This window comes from Genypterus blacodes, unplaced genomic scaffold, assembly GCF_046128005.1.
Source record: "Genypterus blacodes isolate CSIRO-AG114 ecotype Tasmania unplaced genomic scaffold, CSIRO-AGI_Gbla_v1 ptg000358l_1, whole genome shotgun sequence".
Lineage (NCBI taxonomy): Eukaryota > Metazoa > Chordata > Actinopteri > Ophidiiformes > Ophidiidae > Genypterus > Genypterus blacodes.
In genome coordinates this window covers 7,501-17,320 of record NW_027467142.1, presented here as the reverse complement: position 1 = coordinate 17,320, position 9,820 = coordinate 7,501, and the positions used below count along the sequence as shown (strand labels likewise).

Below are 9,820 nucleotides of genomic sequence, written 5' to 3'. Positions count from 1 at the left end.
CATTCCTAGTTGTGTGATCAGGAGGTCCAGTAGCTCTAAACATCATCCAAATGCTCCAAGCTACACAAAAACAACCTGTGTGTTTAAATGTCCCTTTGTTGTGCGTCCACACTGAGACGATGAGCCGGCGTCTTCAGGTTGATCCAGTTTACAGAGAGCTCACTTTAGGAGGAAACGGATGCTTAGCGTGGACTGAAGGGGTCAAAAAGATTTACCCCTGTTCGTGTGTGTGTGTGTGTGTGTGTGTGTGTGTGTGTGTGTGGTACAGTCAGTCCACCACTGGTTGTTGTGGCGATAAAGACGACTCAGCTCAATACGATAATGGCTGCCACAGATCCCATCAGCCTGAGTGCATGTGGATTATAGCGGCGTGTCGTCAGCCTATAGGTGGAGCTATTAATAGATCCAACTAATGGTTGAGCTACAAACGGAGCCATTGACCGCTTGGCAAACACCTTAGTAAGGCGTATTGGATTAGGAATCTATCACCATCACAACTGTCCCCTCTCTCCATCAGGTACACACACACACACACACACGCAGAGGTCATGACCTCCTGGCTGATGGTGCCGTGGGGGGTTGTGTGTGTGTGTGTGTGTGAGGGTGCTGTCTGATGGATCGATCCAAGAGTCTCATTATATAGAGTGGCCTGCCACATAAAAGAAGAAGATGGAGGAAGAGTCTTTATGTGGACGCCGCGCCTGCTCGGAGTCCAGCGAGCCCCACGATGGGATCAGACAGGAAGTAGCCTCTGGTGAAAGGATGAGCCGGTGCTGCGCTTAACACCAGAGTTCGCTCGTGACCTTGAAGATCCCTACAGCCGCTAACAGGGAAGATAGATCGCTCCATTTACACAGGATTCTCATTGAATCATCGTCTTCTCTTGGAAATCCCTGGTCCAAGGAGGAAGAATCCTTCAGATGAGGTGATCTGTGCCTGATCGCGCTCTGTTCTGTTTTGTCTTTGTTTCCATGCTGGTGTGTTTGTTCCTGGCTGGGCGTGGCTTTCCCTGATCACTGTTCCCGCACAGCTGATCCCCATTTCAGAGCTCATCAGTGGTGTTTAGACTCCAGGTGATCCAGCCTCGCCCTGTCACAGAGTTCCACTATCGATATCTCTCTGTTGCACTAGAATAAAGGTTGAGGTGTCATGACGGCATCAGGTCATCAGGGTTCATCCTCTGAGGACCATGAACACACAGCAGCACCTGACAGCAGTGATGGAGAAGAGTTCCACACCTTCAAAGTTTAACAACAATCAGAATAGTAGTTGTTGTTGTTGTTGTTGTTGTTGGGGGGGGGGGCAAAAATGTCAAGTCCTCACAAACCCGTCCATGGCCTTATAAGGAGCGGGACAGAGTGTATGTGGTTCTTCAGCAGTGTGAGTAACATGCAGACTTCTGAGGTACACAGGCTGCTGCTATATCCAGACGCTGACTTAAACATGTGTGTGACTGTATGGACACATGTGGTCATGTGACATGTTCACACACACACACACACACACACACACACACGCCTGCTGACTAACAGAGAGGAAGTTCGGCATCTAAAAACAGACTTTAAGCACAAACGGTCTAAAATGGGAAATTTTAATTTGCAGTGAAGTCAGAGCTGCGACATGAAGAACAAAGATGGAGGAGCAGAGCATCTTCATGCAGACACACACATACACAAGAGCGGAAACACATCAGGTTCATTTATCAGCATGGAGGCACGCCGTCTTCGCTCAGAGGCCAGAAGGTTCAAAGGTCACACACACACTGACACAGCTAGTGAACTGGTGTACAGCTCAGAGCTTTTGTTTGCAATAAGTTGTGGATTAAATATTTATGCATTTCTCACATACACTCCTGCACACACATACACTTACACCCACGTTTACATTTAAATACATGCATTAAAACATTCCGGCCTCCGTGCTTTGGATGCCACTCATGCCACTGCTTGTTGTTTGGAGGGAACATGTGCGTCTCCTGCTAATAAGGCTGGCAGGTTCATCTGGAGGGACCGGTTCTGTCTGACACGCAAAAGAGTTCAGCATCACATTTGCATATAAATGCATATTAATGCTGGGTAATCAGCAGCAAAACTTCCTCTCCCAGGCGTTCTATGATCCAGTTCCTCATTCGCCGTCTTGCACATAAACATGATGAACAGAACTGCAGTGAGAGTTTGGAATAGCGGTGGTCTGAGTTTGTGTTTTTCCGTGAAGAACCCCGGGTCCAAGCTGTGTAATCTGACTCCTGACGTCAGCTGCTTTGAGGATCTTTGTTGCTCGAGAGAAACCAGATGTTCATTTTCCCCCCACGAGGAAATCAAAGCACCTAACTCCTCCCAGACCTTGAGCTTCCTGTGTACTTCCTCAAAATTCAGCCAATATAAAGCCAGACACTGACCTACTTCAGCAAACTGAGGGAAGCATCGGACCTGGAGAACTTCGCCTGAATCCAAACACCGTCTACCACAAAGGTACAAAGACTTTGATCTTTCTGATTAGGAATCTTTTAGATCTTTGAAGTAGTTTGTAGAAATGATTACATTAGACAAAAGAGAAACTAAAGGTACTTTTACGAACTGAAACAAGAAACAGAAATAAAGTTTTGTCCGATCTGGACAAATGTTTTCCCCATCTGTCTCCCAGTAGAGAGAGACGCAGTTTCTTTGTGTGTTTGTCTGAAGTTGATAGTTGTAAAGTAACGGTGCTGGTCTGAGGGGAAGGTTTGGACCCAGTAGAGTTTCAGAGCGAAGCAGCAGAGACCAGTGAAGTGTGAAACTCTCAGGAGACTAAAGTCGTGTTTGCATTTCGGCTCTTCATCCTTTTCAGTTTCTAGAGGAATTATTTCAGAATAAATTGTCGAATTGAAAATCTGTAAATGGAGAAACGATGGAAATAACTATCCAAGATAATGGTTGTTTTGTTGTTGTTGTTGTTGTTGTTATTATTATTATTATTATTATTATTATTATTATTATTATTATTTGTTTATTTATTTATTTATTTATTTATTTATTTATTTAAAATGTATTCATTTATTTAAAATTTAGAGGAAAATCAAAAATATACTTGAAAAAGACAAAAAGGGAAAGAAATCCATTTTAGTCCTTTGTTTCATCTAGAGAAACTTTCCTACACTGAAACATGCGGTGCAGCTTGAGAAACATCAGCAGTGACATCACAGATGATCCAGCAGGTTCATACGGTCTAGAGCTCACATGCTTCAGCTAACATGTCAATCATCTGCATAGATTGGGACGAAGCTGAAACACTGTTGGACTTCGTCTTCATTCTCTTCGTCTTTAATGAAGCAGGAGTCTTTACTCTAAACTCATCCAGAACTGTTCAGACATGATTGATTATTGATCAAGGTCAAGAGGTCAGATTATAAATCAAATGTAGACAGAGATGCAGAGCTGGTTGTTATGGCAACACTAGAGACCGATGTTGGGCCTTGATGGAGGTATACTTCCTCATGTGAAGGGTAGCATAGGGTCACCAGACATGTGAGTGTGTTTACAGTAACACAGTCGCTCTCACGTCATACTTGTAACAGGCAGGGTGTGTGTGTTAACTCCAGGTTGTGTGTGTGTGTTAACTCCTGGTTGTGTGCGTGTGTTAACTCCTGGTTGTGTGTGTGTGTTAACTCCTGGTTGTATGTGTGTGTTAACTCCTGGTTGTGTGTGTGTGTTAACTCCCGGTTGTGTCTGTGTGTTAACTCCCGGTTGTGTGTGTTGCTCCTCCTCCAGGATGTCCCCACTGGTGTGTGTATTGCTGTTGGCCGTCTCGGCCCTGGCTCTTCCTCTGGATGAAGCCACTCTGGACGCCCAGTGGGAAGAATGGAAGATCACACACAAGAGGGAATACAACGGCCTGGTGAGTGTGTGTGTGTGTCTGCACCCAAACCTCCATCTGTGTCTGTGCCTCCTTCAACCTGTGGACACGTCTGACTCACCGTCTGAGACACTTTATCACTCCTGTGTGTGTGTTTATGTGTGTGTGTGTGTGTGTGTGTGTGCGTGTGTGTTTATGTGTGTGTGTGTGTATGTGCGTGTGTGTTTATGTGTTTATGTGTGTGTGTGTGTGTGTGTGTGTGTGTGTGTGTGTGTGTGTGTGTGTGTTTATGTGTTTATGTGTGTGTGTGTGTGTGTGTGTGTGTGTGTGTGTGTGTGTGTTTATGTGTTTATGTGTTTATGTGTGTGTGTGTGTGTGTGTGTGTGTGTGTGTGTGTGTGTGTGTGTGTGTGTGTGTGTGTGTGTGTGTGTTTATGTGTTTATGTGTTTATGTGTTTATGTGTGTGTGTGTGTGTGTGTGTGTGTGTGTGTGTGTGTGTGTGTGTGTGTGTGTGTGTGTGCGCGCATGCCTGTTGTCGTGCCGTCTTTACATTCCTGCCGGCTCAGCACAATGTAATAATCAACAATAATTTCCCTGTAATAACATCAAAGTGATGTCGTCTGCATCCTCATCATCTTCAGTACAGAAACTCATGATTACAGTCATTATCAAAGTCAATCAATGAGAGGAAACACCCAGGATAAGGTGTGCGGGGGTTAATGAGGTACACAAGGGAAAGTTACCAGGTGGGACAACAAGACTGACAAGTTACAAGTCACGCTACAAGTCACGCTACAAGTCACGCTACAAGTCACGCTACAAGTCACGCTACAAGTCACGCTACAAGTCACGCTACAAGTCACGCTACAAATCCTGTTGAGCGCTAAAGCTAATTGAATCCCAGATTAACACTTTGGACAGACTTGTACCTTATACCTCATACTTGTACTCATGCAGTGGTTGAGTACTTAGTTACTTCCTGTTACATGCAAACTTAACTGTATTATATGAAAGTAACACTGAGATGTGTGTGTGTGTATGTGTGTGTGCCAGAATGAGGACAGCATCCGCCATGCCGTCTGGGAGAAGAACGCTCGCATGGTCCAAGCCCACAACCAGGAGGCGGCGCTGGGCATGCACTCGTTCGAGCTGGGCATGAACCACCTGGCAGACATGGTGAGGGGACAGGAAGCAGCCGCTGCCACTGCCGCTCGCCGTCCTCCAGCTCACATCTATCTGCTGCTTTAGGACCTTCATGTTCCTGCCTTCATCTCATCAGCGTCTCTTTGCTTCTCTCTCCAGACGTCAGAGGAGATCGTGGCGAAGCTGACCGGCCTCCTGGTGCCTTCGAACCCTGACCCCAGGTCCTCCACCAGGGGTCAGAACGGCCACGTGTCCGCAATGCCCACAGGGGTCGACTACCGCACGAAAGGAATGGTGACCTCAGTGAAGGACCAGGTCAGAGGTCACGACACCACATTCATGTTCACTTCATGGCACCGTTACAGAGACACAGCAGCAGCAGGTTACATGATCAGGTCACTAACATCTGAAGCACAGGACATCAGCTCAATCCATCTGATTGACTGAAGTCGCTCTTAGAGGGTCCATGGATCCATCAGGGTCCATCAGGGTCCATCAGGGTCCATCATGGATCCATCAGGGTCCATCATGGATCCATCATGGATCCATCAGGGTCCATCAGGGTCCATCAGGGTCCATCTCAGGCCTGTGGAGCTGCTGGCTGAACTCTAAATGTCACCAAAGCAGAAACATGGGACATTTAATCATAACTTTAGTTGTGTTGTTTCAGTGTTTCAGTGTCATTTTAGATACAAAGGGAATATTTGAGTCAAGTCAGCTTCATTCAAGTCAGGTTCAAGACCCAAACTGATGACTGGTTTGATTCTGTCTGGTTGTTTGGAGAGAATCTGAGAGGAAATGTTGTTTATTCTGTTAAACTCTTTACTGTCCTGACCCCGGAGCATCTGCAGCTCATTAGCAGCTCACCTGCAGCTAAAGGTCACAGCTCCACATCTGCTCTGTGTGTGTGTGTGTGTGTGTGTGTGTGTGTATATGTTTTCGTACCGTCTTTTACATTCCTGCTGGCTCAGCACAATGCAGTTAAACTCCCTGTAATAACCTCAAAGCTCCCCCTCATTTGCATATTGTATTACTGCTTTAACTCCAGTATAGAGTTGCATGATTACAGTCATTATCAAAGCTTACGACTGAGAGGAAACACCCAGGAGAAGTGTTTGGGATTAAACAGATAGAAGAAGCTAAGTCACTTACTTTGATCCGACAAAGGCATTTTTGATTGGGCGAGAGTTGGGAATTATCTAGAGGGAAGTGAGGATGAGGATGAAGAGTAAACTAGCTGTAGCAACAAAGAGAGCACAAGTGGGACACGGGCAAGTAAACAAGTCAAGTTACAAGTCCTCAACAAGTCCTCAACAAGTCCTCAACAAGTCCTACTGAGCTGTATGGAGGGCTTCACAGAGCCACAACATCAGGAACATGTCCGCCTCCGCCCAAAGCTCAAAGATCTCAAGAGAGAGGAAGAAAACCTCTAGAGTGAACCAGGCAGCAATAATAGGGATTTACTGTGGGATTACACAGAGGAAGAATAAAGCATGAAGAGCAGGAAACACACCGCCCTCTGGTGGCTGATGACTGAGCTGCAGCGTAAACAGGACTGTGGGTTGTTGTTGTTGTTGTTGTTGTGTTTCTGTTTGTTCCAGTGGGTTTGACTCTGACAGAGGAGTGTGTAACAGTGTTTGTTTATTCTTTGGTTGTGCTTTCAATATTAACAAACTAAAATAACACTCATGGATTCAGACAGGATAATGATTTCATAATATGTACTAACGTTACCTTCCAGTCAGAACTCTTAAAGTTGTGCGTCCCCTCCGCTGCTTCCTCAGCGTGTCTGACAGGCTTCTGTCCCTGCAGGGCTCCTGTGGCTCCTGCTGGGCCTTCAGCTCCGTCGGGGCCCTTGAGGGCCAGTTGGCCAAGAAGACCGGCAAACTGGTGGACCTGAGTCCTCAGAACCTGGTGGACTGTGTCACCGAGAACGCCGGCTGCGGGGGAGGCTACATGACCAGCTCCTTCCAATACGTGGAGGACAACGGAGGCATCGACTGTGAGGCCGCCTACCCGTACGTCGCAGAGGTAGGGACGAGCTTCTGTTGAGCTACAGCGCCGCCCAGTGGACGGCCTCGCTTTGATCATTTGTGGCCTTTGTTGAAATGTTTCTGAGATCTCTGAAACACTGTCTTCATCTTCAGGAGCCCATCAGTATGTTTACTAAAGAGTTCATAACGTCCCCTCCCATATCCATGGATTTGTGTGATGAGATAAAAGTTTAAATCACCAAAGTTTCCTGTAAGTGATGCTGAGAGTCTCATGCAGGGAAACCACAGGCTGAAAGGACGTGAAAGTGTTTGAGCTTCTGTCTCGCACAGCAAACTTGTTCCTGTTAGGAGGAGGAAGCTGAGGCGCTCGTCCATCAGGTTGTTCCCCGTTGTTAAGACAAACGTGAGATGAGGAGAGATCAAATCAGACGCCGCCTCGTTCTCTGAGACATTAAACCTAACGCCCCTCTGAACCTCGGCACAGAATCCATCACCAGCAAGCAACACATCACACTAAGAGAAGAGAGATTAGAGATGAATGGAAACAAAAAGACGCTGAAGGAGATTGTGTGGTGGTTCAGACTTGTTGATGTGTGTGGATTTGACCCGTGTCCCCTCTGTAGGACCAACCGTGCCGCTACAACTCTTCAGCCGTGGCGGCTGAGTGCACCGGCTTCGTACAGATCCCAACGGGCAGCGAGGAAGCGCTGAAGGCCGCCGTGTTTCACGAGGGCCCAGTGGCTGTGGGCATCGACGCCTCGCTGAGCTCCTTCCACTTGTACAGAAGAGGTCAGGAGGCCATGGGTGCTGGGGCCAGAACACAAAGGGGGAACTTGCCTCACTATTACTAAGAGAAATTAAAAGCAACATTTAGGATGAAATTAGTGCTTGATTAATTAAGGCTCTTCCATTAAACTCCAAGCGGATTAATTGATTGAACACTGTGTTTGAACACCGTAGGGCTCAAAACTTATCTATCAGCGTTATGTTAAAGTAAACCATCTGCACAGGAGACCCTGCTCTTCCCTCTCTGCTTCTCTGGTGTTGGGGGTCACAGGGGTCACAGGGGTCACTCTCACTCTCCCTCTCTGTTGTGTGTTCAGGTGTTTACAACGACGCTAACTGCAACAAAGACAACATCAACCATGCCGTGCTGGTAGTGGGCTACGGCAGAAAGAACGGACAGCACTGGATCGTCAAGAACAGGTGTGGCACATCAGCCGTCAGAGCGCCACCAGGGGGCGGCACAGGGCTGAGAGCTGAGCAGAGAGGATGTTTCACTCACACTTTTGTCTCTTCCCCCCTGACAGCTGGAGTGAGCTTTGGGGAGAAAAAGGCTACATCCGGATCGCACGTAACCGTGGCAACCGATGCGGCATCGCCAGCCTGGCCAGCTACCCCCTCATGTGAAGGGTGGCACAGGGAGAACACAGGCAGATGAACGGGTGACAGGGCTTTGCTTTGACTACTACAGGCACAATGGAAACGCTGGGGAATGTTAAGGGTGCAAGTACTTCAGAACATACGAGTACTCAGGATTACTGACACAAATATACTTCAGATTACTGACAGGACAGCCTGGGGGGGGGACATGTTGAGGTTTCCACTGCTGCTGTCTGTCTTTAGTCTGGATGTTTATGATTATGGGGCGTGGAATCTTCTTCTTCTTAATCTACAATGACACACACACTGAACACAGGCTGGATCTGTGCACACACACACACACACACACACACACGCACACACTCCTGCTTCACTCAGCTGAAGTCTGACATCATTTTTGTTGTTTACATTTTCGCTGAATTTAGCTTTTAAAAATCACAAAATTGAGAGAAATTCTTTAAATATAAGATTATAAAGAATTATTGCTTCTGAAATAAAATAAAAAGACGGGAGGAAAATCTGGAAATCTGAAAAAAAATTCTAAAAAACATTGAAAACATTCTGAAATAGAAATAGATAAAGAAATGTCAAATAAATCCTCCCAAAAAAAATGTTTTAGAATGTGATTGACTTATAGGAGTAAGGATGCATTTGTTTGATCAAACAGCTGTCACTGTGACAGACCTGTTAGCTTCACACTAACAGGAAGCAGGGCTGGCCAATGGGAGCGCCTGGTTTCCTGCCTGAGTCTGTAAACATGGATTCACTTCATGACGTGAACGTGTCAAAGGGTTGGTTTGGTTCTGTCGGCACTTTTCTGATGATTAAACTGTAAACTTGTTTTATATGAGGTGGAATAAAGTTAGCATTTGTAAACTTCAATGCATCGTTTGAATATTTATATTTACATTTACATGAAGCAGCGGGGCAGTTGAAAGCTGTTTACATGAGGAGTTAGTGCTCAGTTTGTCCTTCATTTAATGCAGAAACACAAATATCCAGTGAAAGAGGAAAAATAGCCGCCGTCAAGTTAAAGACGATCAACTTTTGAACTCTGCGTTGATATAATCGACAGAAGAAGACTCAATAGTTTGTGGAAGACATTTAATGGCAGAAATGTAGGGTCGGGGTTCCGTGTGGATCCAGCGCCCCCCTGTGGTTGATACCTGATCTGCAGGTGCAGATGCTTCATGCTATCGAATGAAACTTTGAGTGAACGGTAACAATTCATCAGGTGTGTAAATCCTAGCAACAGTTCGTTTCTTCTCTCCCTGTAGGAAATGAAGAAATGTTTTGTCTTCAGTCGAGTTACACAGGTTGAGTTGCTTTGTTTCCGCCTTTGAATCAGCCTGAGGAGGTTTTTGGTTGAACTGCTGCGTTTTGTGACAGTCTTTGATTCACCTGCTGCCACCTGGAGTCAGCCAGGACAGGATTTCAAAATAAAAGCCTCGTTTCTCCCTCAGCGTGTG

The 9,820-nt window shown here is 46.2% G+C and overlaps 1 protein-coding gene across 1 annotated transcript; it reads left to right on the top strand.

Annotated features, from left to right (window-relative positions):
- The first annotated feature begins 2,224 nt into the window (after positions 1–2,224).
- Positions 2,225–9,233, top strand: LOC142988958 (cathepsin K-like). The gene is made up of 8 exons (XM_076138282.1): positions 2,225–2,471; positions 3,747–3,873; positions 4,885–5,007; positions 5,134–5,289; positions 6,787–7,005; positions 7,592–7,757; positions 8,072–8,174; positions 8,279–9,233. Exons 2-8 carry the CDS (start codon positions 3,748–3,750, stop codon positions 8,376–8,378), a joined length of 993 nt encoding a protein of 330 aa, XP_075994397.1. The 5' UTR covers positions 2,225–2,471; position 3,747; the 3' UTR covers positions 8,379–9,233.
- Positions 9,234–9,820: the final 587 nt, after the last annotated feature.

Excerpts from the sequence above, each read along its gene's own strand:
- LOC142988958 (XM_076138282.1), top strand. The coding sequence starts at position 3,748 with ATGTCCCCACTGGTGTGTGTATTGCTGTTGGCCGTCTCGGCCCTGGCT. Across the intron at positions 5,008-5,133 it reads TGAACCACCTGGCAGACATG|ACGTCAGAGGAGATCGTGGC; the intron begins GTGAGGGGACAG and ends TTCTCTCTCCAG. Across the intron at positions 8,175-8,278 it reads CACTGGATCGTCAAGAACAG|CTGGAGTGAGCTTTGGGGAG; the intron begins GTGTGGCACATC and ends CCCCCCTGACAG.